This window comes from Mangifera indica, chromosome 10, assembly GCF_011075055.1.
Source record: "Mangifera indica cultivar Alphonso chromosome 10, CATAS_Mindica_2.1, whole genome shotgun sequence".
Taxonomy (NCBI): Eukaryota; Viridiplantae; Streptophyta; class Magnoliopsida; order Sapindales; family Anacardiaceae; genus Mangifera; species Mangifera indica.
Window position 1 is genome coordinate 4,167,794 of NC_058146.1, and position 21,649 is coordinate 4,189,442.

Below are 21,649 nucleotides of genomic sequence, written 5' to 3' on the forward strand. Positions count from 1 at the left end.
TTCAGAATTGATTTTGCATCAATAATGATGCATCAAGTATATCTAAATTTTAAAATTTTTTTAATTTCAAGTATTCTAATTTGTAAATATGAGAATTTATTGTTATTTAATTAATTGATAGCTAAAATATTGTGCGTAAATTTGTGTAATTAATCTAACATATGCTTCACAAATTCATTCAGATCAATTACTTGCTAAAAAATCTGGTGTTTAAAATATGAAATTAAAAGGGTTCGGTGCCACATTTTATAGCATTGTACAGGGAACCACTCACACCCAACACAAATAGTCGAAGACAATAATTTAATCAGTGGCCAAGTTTTACACCTTGGAGTTACAACTTTGAATGCAGCAATCTTAATGCCACTGCCAACTGCAGGCAAACCCATTTCTATATTGGCCCAAAAACTTATTCCCACCCATTTCTATATGTCATGAGGGGGGGTTTTATGTTTTTTAAAATTGATGGTAAGAGTTCGAAATTACATCAAACCTTGGGTGAGAATAAGCTTTTGGCCTTCCATATTTTATGTAAAATCAAGAGAACATCCTGGGGAATCGGCCCTTCAACTAGAAACTTACCCAAATCATCTGCATTTTGAATTTTAAACTAAAAGCAATTGGCAAATTAAATTTTGTTCAACTTGGCTTAAAGTACATTACTAACTTTAAAATCTGTTATATCTCACCAGGTTATCGCAGAATTTCAATGCTAGGCAAGGCAAATCCCCAAGTCTGACGTTCCAATGCTCAAAAAATCACAAGTGCTCAAGTTTCTATAGTTGCAGACTAACCCTAAGTACAAAGAGTTCACTGACTTTTGAGATTATCACTAACCTAGCTAGGTTTTTATTTACAATGAATCATACTAAATCATTTTGAAGTTTCTAAGATTTGTACCAAACGATGATTGAGTGACAACGAAATGAGATTTCAAATATAAGAATAAGAGTTTAAATATTCTCGGGTGACATTCAAGATAAAACTCTAAATTTAAATAATAAAAAAGTGAAATTTCAAATATAAAAATAAAAGTTCAAATTCTTAATATAAGAGTAAAAGTTTAAATCTTTTCCAGTTATATTTTAAGATTAAACTGTTGACGTAAATGGTAGCTTAAGTAGCATTAAGATTAAACTATTAATCTAAAAGGTAATTTAAGTGGTGAAAACGTAATATTCAAGATATGAGAATAAAAGTTCAAATTCTCTTTAACTATACTTTATGATTAAACTCTTAATTTATCTAATATAATAATTGTAAGGTTGATCTCTCCCAAACTTTGATTCGATGGCTTTATTGTCTTCTAGTTTGTGTTCATATAAACACCATTAAAAGAAGGTTCAAACTTACTGCATTTCTATGTCAAAAGTTGAGATCACAACCGTCCAACAAAGATCAGACAATGTGAACTTTGACTTTCACCTACGTCAATCTCATTTATAGTAGTTGTTTCATTACTTATCTTCTTTAGCACAAAAGTTTGGATTTCTCACATGTCTTCATGATCTTGGACTCACTAGAATAGTCTACCAAAGCATGCAGAAGTAATTTATCTTACACTTTACTGGAAAACACAAAAACCCCATAAACAAATTTTCTATGCAGGTCCACATCAACTCAATGAGACAGAAATTTGATACAAAGATTCATTTAATAAATACTAGATTGGTGTAATGGTAATTTAATAAATACTTGTCTGCTCGCCGACCAAAACGTTCAACAGTGGCAGCCGCGATCACCGCTTTAACGTATTGTATTGTATTTATATATGCACACGGGCTTATATCTTTTGTGCTCAGAGAGGTTCAGAAAGAAAGTTCACAAAGACTTCCATTTCCATAACAGAAGCTCAGATATGGACGACGGCATGACAGACTTTTATATAAAAGCAGCAAGGCGTAATGTGAATAATGGTGACTCTGGAGCAAAGTGTGGGCGTTGGAATCCCACCGCCGAACAAGTTAAAGTTTTGACTGACTTGTTCAGCTCCGGTCTGAGAACTCCGAGCACGGCCCAGATCCAGAAGATTTCTTCTCAGCTTAGCTTTTATGGTAAGATTGAGAGTAAGAATGTTTTTTACTGGTTTCAAAACCATAAAGCTAGGGAGAGACAAAAGCGTCGCAAAGTATCGGTTGGTGAGAAGAAGGATGTGCTTCGCACATGGGAGAAGATTTCTTCTGAAAAACGTACGTTAATTTAGCATTTAAAGAAAGTTATCAACGTATAACAACTTTGACATTAGGTTTTATTTTTGCAGATTTTGTAGAGGTTAACAATGTATCTGCGGATGAACCTGAAAGAGTGATCCAAACTCTTCAACTTTTGCCATTGAACTCCTTTGAAGAACATGAACCAAAGAAGCTGAGGATGTATGCAAATGATTGCAGGGAGACTCTTCATCCACCATTGGATCTGCGTTTAAGCTTTTTGTAAAACTACCAGCTTTTGATCAATCTTATCAAAAAAGGAAAACAAAAATTAACATCAAAGGTGTGAGAAGTTGAAGTTTAGAATTTGGAAAATGTGTTTAGGGTTTGGAGATGGCTTAGTTATGAATATATTTCTTTCATTAAAATATTAACAATATGCTTCGACATTCTCCTCTTCATGCGCATAAGGCCATTGTTTTATCTCTCCGTGTTTACTCTGTTGGATTTTTTGTTGCATAGAGATTGCAAAATTGCTTCCTCTCAAGAGCAATGTCTCCTAGATGTGCATAAAATTCACATAAAATATGCAGGTATATTCGTGCATTGGGTCTGCCTCCATCTTTGAATTTCATATATATGTCTTTCTTTGTTTGACTCAGTCATGAAAAAAAGGTAATTGCCATCGGTAACAAGAAACTCATCTCCATCAAATTATTCAGCACTGATCACACGGTCTTCTAAGAATAAAGATAGAAGGGAAGTAAAGATTATGTTATCTTTTAGAAGATCATGAACAGTTAACTTAGAAACATTTTGATGCAAATTCGATTCTATGTGATTGATATGCTAATTGGTTAGTGTGGACTATTCATCCCATCGATAACTTTTTTAAGACATCCTTAGCCAACTAAAACAAGCTCGAATTTGAGTTGATTAGTATGGATTTTAGTTGAGTTCAATTCAATTTATGTTCGAACTTGATTTGAGTTAGATTTAGATATAGTTTTGATGCATAATATATGATCAACTTTTAGATTGTGAGTAATGCTTCATAAATTCTTTAACTTTCTATATAGATGAATGATATGTGAATGATTAAGATTATTGCTCACAATACGTCATGAAAATAATGTTTTAGCTTGTGCATATGATGCACCACATGTATGAGTGGCGTGCATGTCAAGTTGATTCAAATGGTTGTGATGTCTTGTTGGTCACATCTCATGTATGTTGCCAAATCGATGACATGTGCCATTAGTTTAACTCGAATGACTAGGATAGCCTCAAGTTTATCCCAAAATTGTTTATAAGTGTACATCAACCCGAAGTGCAAACTTCTTCTTTTACCTTAAATATTTCAAGTTCTAAGCGCTCTTTACAAATCTTAAATCATTTTCACAGCTTTTAGATTTCCAAAATGAAATAACAGTGAATTAATCCTTTATCTTTTGAATAGAGCATCATCTTGTGATCATTTTGAAGTTAAGCTCTTCTAAACTATTCGTACTATATTTTTATAAATTTTTTGTACTTAAATAGTCATGATGTGTTTGGATGTCATTTGGGTGGATTTTAAGGGTTGCACAATAGTATTTTAGGGTAGAGGTAACCTGTCATGGTTTCTAGATGGGGTTAAGATTTATTTCCAGTCTCGCAGGTAAATGGTTGTCAGTTGGGTTTTCTAATAGCTAATAGTTGTGTATAGGATTAGATTCGAACCGAACCAGCTCGAGCTCGGCTCGGTTGAGCCCGAAAAGAGTCGGGCTTAGTCGAGCTCGATCGAGCTCAAGCTATTCATCAGATTTTCTAATTAAAATTTTTAATAAAAACGACGTTATTTTGACCAATATATATTAAAAACGATGTCGTTTTGATAACAAAAAACGAGCCGAGCCAAATTTGAGCCCAAAACGAGCCGACCTTAGCTGAGCTCGATCGAGCTCAAGCTTGAGCCACCCATATATGAACCAAGCCGAGCTCGAGCTCAACTCGGCTCGAATCCAGCCCTAGTTGTGTATTTTCATATTCTTGTATGTCTTCCAAAGTTAGGCCAACAATGAAGTCCAACACTATCCTATTGGCATGGAGGTATTCTCCTTTAATAAAAATATACATAAAAACGATATCATTTTTATTTGTCTACAATATCAAACCAAGTTCAAACTTGAGCAAAATTCAAGCTTGATTTTCCTCAAACAAACTGAATTTAAACAACTTTGAAGCAAACTTAACAAATTTGAACTCGAACTCAAATTGAATCAAGCTTAAGCTTGTACAATCTTAGCTTGGCTCAGATCTAGTTGTAGGTTGGGCCTGTTCAGCAAATATTGGAGGCTTTATTAGTAAGCATTCTTGGGCCGAATTGGCTTTTAATTCCTCAGGCTCTTTCGGCCCATTTTTTAAATTAGGGCCTAAATTCGGCCAGACAGATTTCCCCGTCAAAAAAATTCAAACAATTAAAAGTGCAAAAACAGGCTTTCCTGGAGAATAAGCAATCAAAAACTCTTCAATAATCCTGAAAAGGGTGAAGAAGAGGACAACAAACTCAACGAATCGGAGACCGAAATATCGGGAAATGGACGTGATTAAAACACAGCAAGCATCGGTTAGACCAGTCGAGAAGGTTATAGTTCATCCACTAGTTCTTCTGAGCATCGTCGATAACTACAACAGAGTCGCTAAAGATACTCGCAAACGTGTCGTCGGCGTTCTTCTCGGCTCGTCTTTTAAAGGAACCGTTGATGTCACTAACAGCTACGCAGGTAATTAAATTTCGATTTTTATTTAATATTTATTTTATCTGTTATTGGTAGATCTGAGTACTTGAAAATTATGAAATTTTAGTTATGATAAGTGAATATCAATTTTTTTCGTTAAATCTGTGCTAATTTTTAATAATTAATTAATTTTCAGTTAAAATTTTCTGTGCTAATAGCAATTCTATGAAATGAAGTTTGAATTATTCGGCGTTAAGGGGATCAGATTTAATTTTTTACTCATTATGGTATGTTTTTGGCGATACTTGTCGAATTGTTAGTTAATAACAAGGAAGAATGTGAATGAAACTATATGTTCTTAATTTTAGGCTGAAAGAACTGAAGTGCCTACAGGTTTTTATTGATTTAACAGGGAATGTATTAGTTAGTTGATATGTGATCCTTTGGTTTGCAGTGCCGTTCGAAGAAGATGACAAGGACCCAAGCATTTGGTTTCTTGACCACAATTATCATGAATCAATGTTTTCTATGTTCAAGAGAATAAATGGTATTACTCTAATTTGGTTCCCTTTAAGTTTATACGTGTATCTATGAAAAATCTGTTAATATCAAATTAATGTTTTCTTTCTTCAGCAAAGGAGCATGTTGTGGGATGGTATAGCACTGGCCCAAAATTGCGGGAAAATGACCTGGATATTCATGGCTTATTTAATAAGTAAGATTACCTGCCATGATTTATGAGGGAAAATAAAATTCCCCAGATTTCTTTTTTAAATAATGTAATGCGTGGTGCATAATTTTATCTTGAATTTCCCCTGTTCTGCCTCTGGTGCAGCTATGTGCCTAATCCTGTCTTAGTCATAATTGATGTCCAACCAAAGGAGCTAGGAATACCTACAAAAGCTTATTATGCCATCGAAGAGGTGAAAGAGGTAAGAGCATAAGTTCTATTCGATGAAGTTTTTTTTTTTCTTTTAATTGATGTGCTAAAACAAGAGAATGTAATACAGTTAGACCATATCTGTTTATTTGCCTTCTCCTACAAACTGCTTAATCTATGCTTGAAATTAAGTGATAGTATATAATTTACAGAATGCTACTCAGAAAAGCCAGAGGGTGTTTGTGCATGTACCTTCAGAAATTGCAGCTCATGAAGTTGAGGAAATTGGTATGCCCCTTGAGATTAAATCCTAATATATTAATGAGATCCCATTTCCTTGTTTGAGTATTAAAAGCGTGAAGTATGCATTTTTATTGGTTGATCTGATCATCTGTTTACGGTTTTAATTTACCTTCACAGGTGTTGAACACTTGCTTAGAGATGTGAAGGATACAACTATTAGCACTCTTGCAACAGAGGTCTTGTATATCAATGTCAAATTTAGCTTGCCATTTGTCTTTTAAAATTTGATGGATCTCCAGCTCTAATACACTATTGCTCATAAGTTGACGATTATTGCTTACCGTCTTTTGAGCTTTGTTCTTGTCATTGCAGAGTGAGACAAACATAGGTTTTTGTTTGTTCTTTTCAGGTGACTGGTAAACTTACAGCTTTGAAGGGGCTGGATGCCCGACTTCGTGAGATACGGAGTTATCTTGACCTTGTTATTGATGAGAAGCTCCCACTAAATCATGAGATTTTGTATCATTTACAGGTTGGCTGGCTATGCATTCCTTTTGTGAGGTTCTTTTGTGTGAAAAACACCAACATTGCCCATTAGCTTTATGAGATTATAATGGCAGATTTAACATGCTTTTCATGCACTTAAACATAATTTATGAAATCCTTTAAGGTTCTTATAGCCATCTACATCGAATGTTAATTCCATGTGAACTTCTATTTATCTAATCCACTTTATGCTATACTTTATGGTTTCTGACAAGCTGCTTCATGTCATTTTATATATTATTTCTCTTTTTCCCTTATGTTTTCTTATATGATAATTTTTAGTGTTCATATTATCTGAGTGAAGTACATCTAATGTTAACTCTTATTAAAATCATGTAGAATGTATTCAACCTTCTTCCAAACCTTAATGTCAACGAGTTGATCAAGGCTTTTGCAGGTAAATGATTTATGTTAGTCAAGCATTTTTCCTCCTTTTTTATACTGCTTTAATCTTTTGGAATGCTGATTTATTTCTACTATGTACAGTGAAAACAAATGATATGATGCTAGTGATTTATCTTTCTTCTCTTATAAGAAGTGTCATTGCTCTACACAACTTGATCAATAACAAGGTGAGAAAATTTCTTCAAATCCCAGCCAAAATAGCTTATTTTAGTACCATACGTTCTGTCATCAATATGCCGGCCATGGCTAAGAATCATGCTTTTTCAAGGTTCAAGCATAGTCCAGATTTTTTTTAATGCCATGCTAGTTTTAGCTAGAATTGGAAGTACAGAGATGCATTCCACGCCAGAACATCTCTATTTCAGTGCATCATCTGATTTGCATGTTTGGTCATATAGCATTTTCTATGAGCATTTAAGCAGCCATCATACCACTCTACTTGAATACTTTTCTCCCTAATGCTTGCCTATTTCGAACACCCCTCGCTCCTATATGCTAGAATTACAAGTTCTATGTTTTTAAATTTAGCTTTGTTGATTCTTGTGTAATCTTAGAAGCCCCGTTGCTACTGCTTCCATCTTGACTTTCCTAGAATCTTGTCCTTTTAATCTTGTTCATGCTATTTGCAACACTTGGCCCCGTAACTTATTCGACTGTAAGCCAATACTTCACTTTATGGTTTATGGATACCCTGCTAAATAAGATTTTAACAAATTTCAGATGCTCAACAAAGAACATGAGAAAGCAGAAGACTCAAAGCCAGTTGCTGTGCCTTCTGCAGCTGGAAGTTAAACTTGGGAATTATATGCGGTGAGCGTCTGATGATGAATTCCAGTCATTGTGTTCCAGTTCTCTAAACCTTTGAAAATCGCGAGTTCTGCAAAGAAGAGGTTGGCTGGTATTTACAGAATAGGGAGGTTGGCTGGTATTTACAGAATAGTTGTTCCAACGTCCAATCTGTGTTTGTTATGATTTAATGGTAATACGTCACATTTTTAATTCATATGTCCAGAATATTGGTCTTTTGACTGTTAAAGCCAACTCAGTTCAGCTCATTCTTTCCCCTTGGAATATTAGTGTGGCAATTTTCAAATGTCTTTTTACATCTATTCATTTCTTTGGTTAGTCGTTTGAATTATGGAATGGATCATTATACCCTTCAAAAGCGAAATCCCTATACCAGGAGGACATTTACATCAATTATTGATCCAGAATGCTAGTGATTATTTTGTAGTGAGACTAAAATTTTACGTACAAACAAATTGTACAAATAAATTATACAAACGTATCTATGACATTGAGGTGATAGTTTGTGATTGAACGATATTATTGTTTACTTTTTCTCTTAAAAATTTTTCCAATCAAATTCTATCATATTAATATAAATAAGTTTATACATTTTATTTGTATGTATATTATCACTCATCTGAAAAATGTCGACCGAGACTTTAATTGAAAAAAAAAAAAGAATTCCAAAATTTGTAAGTCACATTTCAATAATTTTTCAAGAATATGAGTCAATCTGAGTTTAATGATTATATGAAAGCTGACATCCAAAGTTTTAAATTTATAGGGCATTTAGAGGCCTAATTCACTCTGTATCTTCAATGTTACCAGGCAAAACTGATTGTTCAAACTCAGCATCCATAATGACCCCATCCATTATATGTACAACCATCTTCCCTTTCCTGAGATTTACCCTTTCTGACTTGACTCCGTTAACCACAAGCATTACATCTGAAACCTTTGAAATGTATAATGTAAATCCAGATAATGAATCATATGAGATCTCTTCACCAGAAGCTACTGAAAGTGTAGTAAGAGTCCTAGGAACAGCCGAGAAACCCAATATTCGAGAAAGTATTGCGTATGTATCGTTCATCTTGTCACCTTCCAGATCACGATTTACTTGTATCCTCAAATCACGTTCGAAAGCTTTCTCTGAAGGTACAAAGATGGTAAAGGCAAGATCTTCGGGCAGCATATCAATCATCATTTCTGCAAACTTCCCTAACTCTTCATTTCTAAGAACATCTCTGTTTATCAGGTTGGAGTAAGGCCTTTCTAGTGATATCTCAGGAAGCCTGAGCATTGATACAATTACAACAAACAAGCAAGAAATAGAAATTGTTATAAATACAACACAAATTGGGCTCTTGAAAATGTGGTCTTTCCTCATCTTCTTTGATAAACTGGATATCAAAAACTTACCATTAATCATTCACTGAAAGCAAAATGTTACAACAGTGACCACTATAACTACCATATGACGCCTTGAATTCTTAGATATCTTAAAATCTTTATCATGCAAAATCACCATCCAAACTCCACAAACTTATTCAAACCTTTCAAAGCTTTTAGTGCGACAATTCAATGCCAAAGTTTTTCTTGATTTTCACATCCAAATCTCCGAATGTAAGTCAATTCCGTAGTTGAGACATCACCAATCATAGTCCAACTATACCAGTCCCTTCCAATCTCAGCGTAATATTTCCCCTAGTGCAAAAAGCAAAAACCCGTCAACATATAACCATGAAAATTATTGCCTGACACTTCATTACATCAGAAGAAACTACAATCTTACATTGAATTTCAAGCAAGCAAATTATTGTTGATTATGAATACAAATTCTTTCACTAGTCCATGGCAAGTCCAGGAGATTTCCTTTCACCAGTGACCTGATCACTGCTCCCCCAACTGTCACTATGGTTCCCAGTGTCTTTGCCTCCTAATGTTCACAATGTTAAACCAGTAAAATCATTCACAGAGTTGAAACAATAGCACGGATTATCTTTTTTCCATAGAAGCTTAAGATTTAGGAGAGAGATTAATCAACTAAAAATGCAAGACATTATAAACGTTAAGTAGGAAGAATGTTGTACATTTCAACTGAGTAAGCAGTTAAATCTACTTTGTTCAAGTATAATACAAATTCTGGCTAAGCACAGGCCTATACATAGATGATTAAATATTTAAAAAGTGTTTCTTAATTATGGTAAAAGATAATTATCTATGTGCAGGCCTGAACTTAACCAGAACCTGCATATACTAGGATAAAGTACACTACAACTGCTTACACAGTTGGCATGTGCAATTTCCTGCCTGTATTGACATTTATAATTACTTGCATTTTTTGGTAATTATTCCCATCTCTATACCTTGAGCTTGTAAGAAAAAAATTAACAATACCACTGTTTTAACTCTTTGTGAATGCTTTTGCAGGCTTGAGAAACTGAACATTAAGAAGCAAAGATCTAAAAGGGTACTATAATGACCTAGTAAAGAGTAATTGGACTTTAAATGTTTTAGATTTTAAAGAACTAGTTTCAGCTACTGCATTCCCAGCAAAACGAACCCACGAAACTAATAAACTCAGCCCGTCACAAATTGAGGGAAAAGAAAACTCTAATCTTCTCTGATCTGCAATAGACTTTTCTCTTTAGATTATTTTACTTCAAATTCCTATGTCCTAATTCAAAATCTTAAAAAAAAAAAGAACTTAAAATTCCATACAGTTCGAAATCTGATTATAATCTTAGCTTGGTCAGTAACTAAACAGAGAAAATAAGCAGGAAAACAAGAAGAAACACCATTATCAGGAAAAAAAAAATTAGAAACAGATTCACCAGAAGAGCACTTACTAAAAAACTAAAGTTAAACTAAGAAGTTCATAGACAGCTTCAATAAATATCACATTAAGAGAATTAAAAAAACGTAAATCTTTGAGTTGCTTACCTCTCTTCCTTGTTATTCTCGTGAATTGGCCAATAGTTCAATTGATTGAAGCATCAACAAGAATTTTGAATGTAGATCAGGGTTAGGTTTTCCGGAGTGAACGGATTGATCAGGGGGATACAGATGGGAATAAAATAGTTTGTTGTCAAAATGGACGTATAAATTTCTAAGTATTAAATTAGCCAAAAGCTTTATTCTCACCCAAAGGCTTATATATTAATTTTTAAAAATTTATTTATTTTTGTTAAAATTTATTATTAAAATTTGAAGATAAAAATATTATTTAATTAAAATATTAAAAAATTAAAAAATTATCATATTTTTTAATTTAAAAATCAAACAATTGATTTTACTAAAGATTTAAAATATAATTAATTTTCCCTTAATATTTTAATTTTTTTTTTAGATTTTCTGACGAGTTTCCCCATCACCGTCTCCCTATCCGGCGCTCTCTCTCCCTTCAGATTGGCATGAAGAGAGCTTCTTTGTTGTGGGAGTGAAACTGGGTATAAAATCCTTTGAATATAATTTGCCACAAATTTAACATAGAGAATGGACAAAACTACCTAAAGTTTATATAATTTATGGTTTGAAGATGTTGTGTATTGGCTTTAAAAGTTTGTTTAATAAAGAAAAAAAAAACATCAATAATTTGCGTGATGAGTGTCATGAAACAAAGTCTATACATAAGGAAAATAGGCCAAAGCACTATGTCCCACCCAAAGTATGCGCATTTCATCAGTTTTCCCCATTAACTTTGAAAATCTCATTTATCCACTAATGAGTATTAAAATTAACTAAATCTGTTAGTTATATTATTTTTTTTCCTACACCCTAAAAACCAATAATTTCACCCCAACCCAAGTTTTAAAAAACAACATTTTTCCTTCTAGGGTTTTCAATTTTCAGATTCAATTTTCCGGTGTTGTTTCTTTCTCTCTGACGACATCCAGACGACGACTCTTCCACTCCGGCACAGTCTTCTTCTGACGGCTCTCTTGGGTGTAGTCATCGATGAAGACTCCTCGTCAACGAAGAGTCTTCGTCGTCAACGAAGACCTCATCTTATTAGATGATCGCTCCCAGGAGAGCCTTCGGAAGGAGACCACACCAGAGAGGAAGAGCCATCGCGTGGAGGTCACAGGAGAGGAAGAAACGGTGTCAAAAAATTGAATATAAAAAATTGAAAATCCTAGGGGGAAAAATGCTACTTTTTAAAATTTGGGTTGAGGGAAATTATTAGCTTTTTAGGGTTTAAGAAGGGAAAATTAAATCGCATTTAAGTTTATTTTTTATAATATAGATAAAATGATGATTTTACCTTTGAAACTATTAGTTTTAACCGTACATAAATGAGTAAATGAGATTTTCAAAGTTAACAAAGGAAAACTTGAGAAATGTGCATACCTTGGGTGGGAAATAGTTCTTTGGCCAAGAAAATAACCTGTAGGCGAGCATATGAATACAAAGTGTGGGTAATGTGTGTCTGGATTTATTAAGAATGAGACAAATGGCCCATAGCAAGGAAATGGAGGTCCCCTACATTCAAGAGTAGGAATAAATTCGAAGTGAGTTTATTCAAGTTCAAAACGAGATTTGTTCAAATGAATCTGAATATAAACATAAGATAAATGAACACAAATCTAAATACGAGTTGGGGAGTAGTAGAAAAAATAAATTCAATCTCAAACTCGAATAGAGACCATGTTTGGCTTACGAGTCGAGCATGGTTTGCATTGTTAAAAAAATTAGAAGGAATGATGTCGTTAAAGGAAGTCGAACTGAACATTTCGTGTAAACCTGAGTCAAGTCTGACCCGTCCATATAAACTTGAGCTAATTGCAAACCAATAATGAATTCTTAAATCTTGAAGTGGGTTGAATATGAACTGTCTTCATGCTCAATAAGCCCGAACCGAAAACAAGCCAAACCCACCTAAAAAAGAGTTTCATCTTGTTCAAGTCCAGTTCAATTCGAATCCAATTATATTCAAGAGTATATGCATATACAAATCTCTTTAGTTTACTTGTGATAGTTTTTTGAAATCAATAAAATTACATATACTCAATTTTATGTATCTAATTAAATATTTAAATAATATATCATAATATGATTACATAATTTTAAATTAAAAATAAATTAATATTATATCATAAGATATATATATATTTTTTATATATTCAATTCAATACTCATAATTGAAGCACACTTATCATTGCTCTTTTAAAATATCTATTAAATTACGACCAAATGATTCAACTTGTTTATTAAAGAAAGGCAATTGCTAACTTGGACTTGAGTCCCTTCGAGGAAGCAACAAAACAACATTAACCATACCTCCTTTCACCACCCAAAAACACTACATCATTATACAGTACTATTAACTTGATACAAATTGCATGAACTCGTAATCAGATTCAATCCCAGCCATTGTTTCTGGCGCCAAAACCACCTCCAGATCAACGCTGCCACCGCCTTCACGCCCTGGAAAAGCGGAGATCTTACCGTCAAATTTGTTCGCATTTCCACTTCTAACTGCCAAAGGTCGGCCCCACCCAAAATCGTTATCATACATTGGGAATCGTGGCGAGCTACCCATCGTCATTGATGCACCGTCAAAGTTCCCTAGGGGAAAAACTCTCGGATTGCTCTCCCAATCCTCCACGAAACGACGCACCGTTTTGTCGTCATGAGCGTTCACATTTTTGTTCAGCTGCTCCGCGCACCACCTCAGATCTTTACTCACCACGTCGCCAGCTGACGCGTAAGTGGGAATGCTTTGAATCGCGTTACCGAAATACAATGGATCCAGTTTCGGGTTCAGTCTGTGGCGGCAGTTAACCGCCATTCTAAACGTTGTCGTTTTCGACACGTGTAATTTTCTCGCTCGCGTCACCGCTCTCCATAAAAGAGCACCGAGTGACTGAAACGATGATATCTCCACGTTTGACTCCTTCTTCTTGAACAACATATTACAGTACGGATCGTTACTTTGCTTCCCCATTAATTCAACGGCGTCAATATCGCCGTTATCAACCCATTTCTTCTTGTTGGCTCTAGCTTTCAGTTTCAAAATGGATTCTCTGCTGAAACTGAAAATTCTTTCACTCAACGCTTCGTATTCATTGAAAGTTACCTTGAGTCCACTGACCGGAATTCTCAAAATTGCGGGAGAAATCAACACCGAGTCTCGAGAAAAATCAGGTTGTTTTGAGATTCTCTTGATTCCTCTCGAGAGTTCGGCGAAAGTGTTGAAGAAATTCCAGAACGACGTGCCGTCAGTGACAGCGTGATTCACAGCGCAGCTGATGAACACACCATCCGCGAGCTCCGTCACTTGAACGGTCATGAGTGGCTTACAATGGCCGTCGTGACTAATAGTTCTGTCAAGCGCAAAGAAGCTCTTGACAATTTCAGGGACATGAATTGGAGCAATAATATCACGAATAAAAAACTCGGTGGCACTTTTGTGAACAAATTCCGCACCGGCGTCGTTGCAGGTGACACAGATGTTGCCGTTGGAGTCGGTCTTCAAGCGGCCAGCAAGAGGAGGAAAATGAGATAGAGCTTGAGAGAGAGCTCTCTTCAAGATAGAAACGAGAGCGTCAATGGTTAGATTCGGGCGAGTGAAAAGGCCACCTTTTTGGATGTAGTGACAGGAAAGCATGGGAAGATCAGAAACTGAAAGCTTAAGGTCTTCAAGAGTTGATTTCTTGTCGGGAAAAATGGTGCATTTGGAGACCAGAGTGGGGGAAGACACTGAAACTGAAGCAGCCATTTTTGCCAAATTAAAACTACTCTCTCACTCTTACTCTTGCAAATGGGCTTCGATTTGCAAGTGAGGGAGTGAGTGTGAAGAAATGCACAGAAGGGGAGAGTACTTATAACGGCAAGGGGAAGCGTTGAGGGAAAGGTGCATGAACTTAAACGAATTGACGGGGGTAGGCGGTCTCTGAAGTTGTCAATTTTTTTGAATTATATATTTTTTATTTATTAAATATTTCAATTTTAATAATAATTCTCTTTTTCTTTTTGTGTTTATTATCTAAAGCATCATTGAGAACCACGTGTGGACGCTTTTTCTCTTTCATTTGACCCATTAGACACACGGCCCCTCCTACATAGCCAACCATTTTTTGCCACGTGTGATCATTAGACTTTGTTAATTACCCATTAACTAATGATTATCTTCTAAGCAAAGAGTTAAAAATCAAGATGGGGATTTGTGTTGGGGTAAAGTAGGGATATTTTGGGGCTGTTTTATTAAGACAAAATCCTTAAAGCTTTTTTCCTTCAAATCTCAGGAATATCATTTAAGGACACAAAGCCCCCCGTATACGAGATATGCATGCCTCAAAACCATCCAAATTCTACCAGAATCCTTTCATGCAAGATTTACTGCAATCTCATCCTGATATTCTTGAAAAAGGAGAATCCTACGCGGCTTTCCCCATTAATTTGTGCTCGTCCTACATGTAAATGCAGAGATGTCCATGCTTCACAATTGGAGAAACAAGAAGCAGACGGAATGGGGCGCTCTCAATACAAGACTATTGAGACTTTCGTCTACGACTTGTCTACGGTTTAGTTGATTTCTTTTCAGACTTGTTCATCATCGATAATTAATATTCAATGATCCAAATAAAACAATTGGCAAGATCAAAATACATTGGAAGAGCATTTCATATGTTGATTAAACCAGTGTTATTAAAAGGGGATTCCATCCTATCGTTTAACTAGTTAAATCATAAATCAATTTATATATAAATATTAAATATCTTAAAATTTGGTCATACCTAATAAACCGGTTCAATAAAAAAAACTAGTAAAAACCAACCAAATCAAGTTTGCATAATACTATATAGTTTTTGTTATATATTAAAATTTAAAAGAATTAAAATTTGTAAGATTTTAATTGAATTAATAATAAAATTTATAATTGATTTTTTTTATTTATGTAAAATAATGTTAATTGTTTGAATAACATAATCGAAATTATTTTCTACTTTTTCCAAATTTTGTATTTTATTGAACTGAAATTCCTGTTTCAAAGCACAAAATATTTTTAATTTATTTTATATTTAAAAAATATGATAAATATTTGATATTATTAAAAATATATATAATAATTTATGAATAGAATTGGTTAAATTGGTTGAATCGTAAATTAGCAGAGCAATTAATTAGATCATTGTCTATTTAAAAAACATTTGGTTAAAAAGTTTGCTTGCGAAATGGTGTAATACAGTTTAAAATTTTGTGAAGAATCCATGGAAGGAATCTAGATAATTCTCATGCAAACGGATTAACATATAAAATCTAAATTAAATTTTGAAAGAGCGCCGACAATTTACGTTCTGTATGTTGGCTGTCATTCTCTCAATCCCGAAAAAGGTCGGCCAGAATCTTAACTGTTTAGCTAAACCTGAACTGTCTTATGGCAAAATTAATAAAATAAATTGCAGATTCTAGCTAATTGGGATTTTTTTTTTATTATTATTAGTATAATATATAGTTCAATTGAAAGCTTATGTCTGAGATTACATGGTCCGAAGGCCGGTTAATTAAGTTAAAAGAGGAATCTGCTCGAACCGCCATTTCTGATTTGTCGGTTTGTGACAGTATTTGAAGGGCATATTATAAAGCACATTTTGGGTTTTAATTAATTAATTAATTAAGGCCACATGACATATTCCCGCCCCAGATTTATTGCAAACTCAAATGAATTAAGTATTGGAAACTCCGAAAATTAACCCCAAAAAAGTTAATTACAAGAGTCAAATTGTTATTTAAATAATAATATATTAAAAATAATAAAATATTATTAATTTTATCTTTAAGTTCAAAAAATTAATAATTTTTTTTTAAAATTAAATTTTAAAAAATCACATTTTTTCCTCCGTTAGGTTTCCATTTTTCAATGAGTTTTCTTTAATTCTCTCTCTCCCTCTGATGACTTTCTTTTGTTCTTCGAAGAGTTTTTGTCAGAGATGAAGACTCTAAAGAACAAAAATAAGATTATAAAAAGAAGAAAAAGCCAGAGAAAACTCATCAAAAAATGGAAACCTAATAAGGAGAAAAATGTAATTTTTTAAAATTTAATCCTAAAAAGAAATTATTAGTTTTCTAATCCTAAAAAAAAAGATAATATTTTATTATTTTTAATATATTATTAGTTAAATAAAAATTTTATTTATAAAACTAATTTTTTTATTAATTTTAATAATTCATAAATAATAATTAAAATTTTTAATATATAACTAATATCAATTTGGTTTTACAACAATCCTTTGATAGGAATTTGGCCATTAATTAATTAATTAATGGTTTGACTTAATTGGTTCATAAAATAAAATAATGGACATGGTGTCTAAGTGAAGAACGTTGACATCTGCCACGTGTATGACAGTTCAAGACCAACCATGTATCATTCAGAGGGGGGAGTAATTGCTTGATGCTTAAAAAATAGATGTATTTAAGAAGGAGGAGTGATGAGTGAGTGAGTTTTTGTTAATGTTAATGTACGATTGCAGTGAGCCTTGCCTTCTGGGAACTTGTTTCTGACAGTTCAGAACCAGCCATGCATGCAGCTAATGGCCGGTGAGTTTCGAGTTCTGAAATATTTCTCAACTTGTTCTTATTAATTCTACTGATTTCTTATGCTAACCTAATTTATTTATTATTATTTTTTAGTAATGGAATTGACAAAATGAACTACGTTTTTGCACACTGCTTGAATCTACAAATGATTTCGAGACCTAAATCTATGTATGGCATTATTTGATACATTGGTGAAATAAGTCTCGAAGAAAAAAAAGTTTCGTGATGAAATTAATTGTCTTGTTTCTAATTGATATGAGATAATGATCATAATATTATTATCTCCTATTTCATTAGAAATAACTTGACTAATAGATTCTTTATAGATAATAATAAGATTTAGGGTATGCCTCTTATGTAATTTCCTTGTGAACTCTACCTCTCAATCCCAAAAAGGATTCTTCAACGAATTATAAGGTCAACTTAGAAACCCTCCTCCATGAAACTTTTTTGAGAGTTTATTTGTTATACCTTACCGTTTTTTCTACTAAACACATGCTATAATGTTAAATAACATTGTTGTGGACGTATGTAATCTCAAAAATGGGCTAAACCGCTATAAAAAAAGTTTGTTGTTGAATTTTGTTTTTCCCTTATTACTTATACAAAACCTCACCGTTACACAATTAGTCATATTATCTCGTTTTCATATTTTTTGGGTGTGATCACATCTCTAATCTTGCATACTTCTCATTGGTACAAATTTATGTATCAATAAATTAATTTTAGAAGGAGTGCCACCACAAGGCTTTAAATTTGATCGAGTGATTTCAAAAATTTGATTAACTAGTTTAAAAAATAGGATTTGTCACTCTTATTTGAATTTGTCAATTGGATTTAGTTTGGTCTAATATATGGGATAAGTGTTTAATTTACATAGAACACTTTCACCCTTCAACTTTTAGGTTTTTACTGTTTGACCCATAAAGGTTTGAAATCTTATACTTAAATCCAACAATGAGTGTTGAATCCATTTGGTAAAAAATGAAATCACACAACTAATTAATAGAGATAATCACGACCAGGAAGAACCTTACATGATTCACTACATATACAATATGTCCAAAACTGCTCAATCTTGACAAATAACCATATATTGTATGTGACCTATAAGTATCTCTAACATGTTGTTAGTGAATCAAATCATAATTCATCTATAATTGATCAACCCTTTATTCATAGACTATAAGTAGCCTCTAATAAAATATCATGATTTCTCAAATGATAGAGAATCAATAGAATATTAATTTTATCTTTAAATAGTACAATTATTGTATAGTTAAATTCTTTCATTAATCGATATCTTTTCAAGGTCGATACACAAAAATAGTGTCTATTTTAGGTAATTCTTGAATTTAACATTTGATTTCTACGGCAAGATCAGATATGATTGAACTTGGGTAACAACCCAATCTCATTGTGGCAAAAACTTTTAGGGTTGTACTCATCAATCAAACAACATTTTGAGACATCTTCTTTTATACCTGAGAGTGATGAATCTTATATCAATCCATCAAAACCCTAATACAATTTTCAATATAGCCAACAACAAATACTGTATTAATATTTTTAATAAAAATTTCTAGTTAGGCTAGTGTCAAACTAGATCGAAGTGCACATGACACTTTAATGACTTTAAGTTAAATGATCACATGAACTATCATACGTTAGAGGATTTCTTCTAGAGACACTAAAGTTACCATTTATATAAAATCCTCTTGTGGGTTAACATGTACTCAATATGCATGTTACACTAGGTTATCACAACTAATTTTGACACGTGAGACTCGTTGCTACTTTTTAGTAAGGTTGTTCAATATGATAAAAGTTTTACTACATTTATATGTTCCATTAGTTAGGATAATACTGAGACTATGAATGTTTCTAGAATAACTACCATATATATACATAAGATCCTCATGATCAAAATACACGTTAATTCTCTTGTCACAATTTTACCATTCTAAGAATATTCATCACATATATAATTTATACATATAAAATATAGATGAAGAAATGTCATTTATTGAGTAAAACATGATAAAATGTTTAAATACTATTACAATGTTAACCACGATAATTGGCTCAGGAACATTTATTCTAACAGTTTGTTCTCTCTAAGGTCGGCAACACTTAAAATTCTCTGTAACAACCGTGTTCAACCATTTTTTTGTTTTTCTCAGTCTTCTTGTATGTTTGTATCTGAAGCGTACCAGTGAGAAAGTAACAAACAATAAATTAGCCAATTATTCACGGTACCTACTATTTTTGCTTATGCTGAAAATGATAGCTCACTTATATTATTTCTACCATTAATATAAATGGATTGACTTCATAAGTCAAAGCTTTTGACAGACCCAGACGTTGTCATTTTATAAAAAATAATTGAATGATAAATTATTGGGTCTAGGGTTTGCATTCATGCATTTGAACTTTTTGCATGGATTCCCATTTACGTTCTTTGAATTAGGGCTTGGCCGGCCAGTTCTCCTCCTCTTCCTCTTTCGCTTTCTGATAGGTTCAGCTCACCAAACACATCATCATCCTGCTTACATCATCGTAAATATCCTTTTTAATTTGTGAACACCCAAGTAAATTTCAAATCAATAAAGCACGAAAAAGACAAAATGACATAATCACTCGGTCGCAATTATTGATCATCATTTTATAAAGGTTGGGGAGTTGCAAAAGACAAAATGACAAGTCTTCCCCTCAGTTAATGTGATGGAAGATTTAGATTAGTTGTTCATTTCTACAAACTTGTACGTTTTTTTTATGAAAATTCAACCTTTAAAATTCGGCACTTGAATAGTTTTCGACCGAACTCTGAAGTCGGCAAGTGCTGTTAATTGACACGTTGAGAAATGAAGGTCAGAAGGCACGTAGAATAGATGGTGAAGATTAATCAATAAATTACAAGGCGTTAGGTAATGTTTCTTGCAACCATCCACGGATGAAACACAGCCTGCTATACCCAAAATTAAAACTGTAGGCACCAACAAATCGAGGAAGCTATACGGCTCTAAAGAATTGGTTTATGTTAGAAATATTATTGAAAGAGATTTGATCTTATACCTTTTTATGCATGAAAATAAAATTTTTTTATTCTCATTCAAACTGTTAATTGTATAAATAAATTGTATAATTTTATATGTATAGATAGAGGTTATAGAATCTGATTGAATAATTTTAAAATAGAAGAAAAAGTTAATTATTATATCACACAATCATAATTTATATATTTTATTTATATGTATAGTTTTATCTAATATAAATATATATATATTAATGTGCACAAATTGTACGAACTTTTGTGCACAAATTGATGTAACATTTTATAATTGGATGATGTAAATGTTAATTTTTTCTTTTATTTTAAAATCACTCAAGCAAATGTTATTTGTTAGGTATACACAAAAATTTGTATAATTAGTTAGTACATATACTATTATTTTATATATTCAAATTTATTAATTATTTATTAAATTTTCATCTCACATGTAATCAATAAATCTCTGTGTATTTATAATAAATACTAATTTAAATATCAATAATGATATTTTACTATATAATTAAAAAATTCAAAAATTTTCTATTATATAAAAATATATTATCATTAATATTTATAGTAAGTGAATATTCTTTACTAATACCTAATATTAAACTTGCAAAAATTTCAACCTACCATCCCTGAGAGATTCATAGGCTTAACTCAATCACATGCTCCCAAAAGTACAATATTTTGTTTGCTCCTAAAGAAATCACCATCAACTTGGTAAGTGACTTGTTTGCTAGACAGGTATTAATTTTACCCGTGTTTGGTCAAAGATTTATAAAAATTATTTTAATAATATATATTTTTATTATTTATATTTTTTAATTTATAATTAATAAAAAATTATGATAATATTTTATTATTAATAGTGGTATAATAGATAATATAAGAGATAATTTAATTATCACATTTATTTATTTACTAAAAAAATTATCAAAATAATTTTGATTTTATTATAACTATATAATTATTTATTATTTTTTTACGATAAAAATAATCTTATTTTTAATTAATATAATAAATATTTTAAAATAATTAAATTTACGAAGATTTAAGTAAAATAATATATTAATATTTTTTTATTACCTCTAATCAAATAAAATAATTATTTATACTTATTTATTTTTATCAAATTTTATTAAATATAATAATAATTTATATTTAATAATTTTTTTCCTGTATTTAGTCAGAAACTAGACACTAAAGGGCCAAGGCAATCTTTATCATCATCATCGATCACCGCTCTTCTAATTAATAAAGAAGACAAATCTGTACCGAAAAGCCATGTAAGTCATTGAAGATCTTGCCAAATCTT

At 32.4% G+C, this 21,649-nt stretch overlaps 4 protein-coding genes across 5 annotated transcripts; 2 read left to right on the forward strand and 2 right to left on the reverse strand.

Moving 5' to 3' along the window:
* The first annotated feature begins 1,780 nt into the window (after positions 1-1,780).
* LOC123226834 (WUSCHEL-related homeobox 7-like) lies at positions 1,781-2,541 on the forward strand. Its single transcript, XM_044651346.1, has 2 exons — positions 1,781-2,189; positions 2,261-2,541. Exons 1-2 carry the CDS (start codon positions 1,859-1,861, stop codon positions 2,434-2,436), a joined length of 507 nt encoding a protein of 168 aa, XP_044507281.1. The 5' UTR covers positions 1,781-1,858; the 3' UTR covers positions 2,437-2,541.
* A 2,073-nt stretch (positions 2,542-4,614) lies between these two features.
* On the forward strand, positions 4,615-8,053 carry LOC123227708 (26S proteasome non-ATPase regulatory subunit 7 homolog A). The gene is made up of 10 exons (XM_044652821.1): positions 4,615-4,915; positions 5,325-5,417; positions 5,504-5,585; positions 5,706-5,802; positions 5,963-6,038; positions 6,171-6,229; positions 6,403-6,525; positions 6,879-6,936; positions 7,026-7,111; positions 7,665-8,053. The coding sequence occupies exons 1-10, from the start codon at positions 4,729-4,731 to the stop codon at positions 7,734-7,736; spliced, it is 933 nt and encodes a 310-aa protein (XP_044508756.1). The 5' UTR covers positions 4,615-4,728; the 3' UTR covers positions 7,737-8,053.
* A 361-nt stretch (positions 8,054-8,414) lies between these two features.
* On the reverse strand, positions 8,415-10,862 carry LOC123227709. Of its 2 annotated transcripts, XM_044652822.1 has the most exons (3): positions 10,680-10,862; positions 9,529-9,672; positions 8,415-9,440 (listed from the first exon to the last, which is right to left on the reverse strand). In XM_044652822.1, exon 3 carries the CDS (start codon positions 9,163-9,165, stop codon positions 8,536-8,538), a length of 630 nt encoding a protein of 209 aa, XP_044508757.1. In that variant the 5' UTR covers positions 9,166-9,440; positions 9,529-9,672; positions 10,680-10,862; the 3' UTR covers positions 8,415-8,535. The 2 variants fall into 2 exon arrangements, with proteins under 2 accessions (XP_044508757.1, XP_044508758.1); XM_044652823.1 differs by lacking the exon at positions 9,529-9,672.
* Positions 10,863-12,919: 2,057 nt separating this feature from the next.
* Positions 12,920-14,568, reverse strand: LOC123227710 (uncharacterized acetyltransferase At3g50280-like). The gene has a single exon (XM_044652825.1). The coding sequence runs from the start codon at positions 14,455-14,457 to the stop codon at positions 13,060-13,062; it is 1,398 nt and encodes a 465-aa protein (XP_044508760.1). The 5' UTR covers positions 14,458-14,568; the 3' UTR covers positions 12,920-13,059.
* Positions 14,569-21,649: the final 7,081 nt, after the last annotated feature.

Coding starts and splice junctions, on each gene's coding strand:
- LOC123226834 (XM_044651346.1), top strand. CDS start 1,859: ATGGACGACGGCATGACAGACTTTTATATAAAAGCAGCAAGGCGTAAT. Junction 2,190..2,260: donor GAAGATTTCTTCTGAAAAAC/GTACGTTAATTT, acceptor TTATTTTTGCAG/ATTTTGTAGAGGTTAACAAT.
- LOC123227708 (XM_044652821.1), top strand. CDS start 4,729: ATGGACGTGATTAAAACACAGCAAGCATCGGTTAGACCAGTCGAGAAG. Junction 4,916..5,324: donor TGTCACTAACAGCTACGCAG/GTAATTAAATTT, acceptor TTTGGTTTGCAG/TGCCGTTCGAAGAAGATGAC. Junction 6,526..6,878: donor AGATTTTGTATCATTTACAG/GTTGGCTGGCTA, acceptor AAAATCATGTAG/AATGTATTCAACCTTCTTCC.
- LOC123227709 (XM_044652823.1), bottom strand. CDS start 9,165: ATGATTAATGGTAAGTTTTTGATATCCAGTTTATCAAAGAAGATGAGG.
- LOC123227710 (XM_044652825.1), bottom strand. CDS start 14,457: ATGGCTGCTTCAGTTTCAGTGTCTTCCCCCACTCTGGTCTCCAAATGC.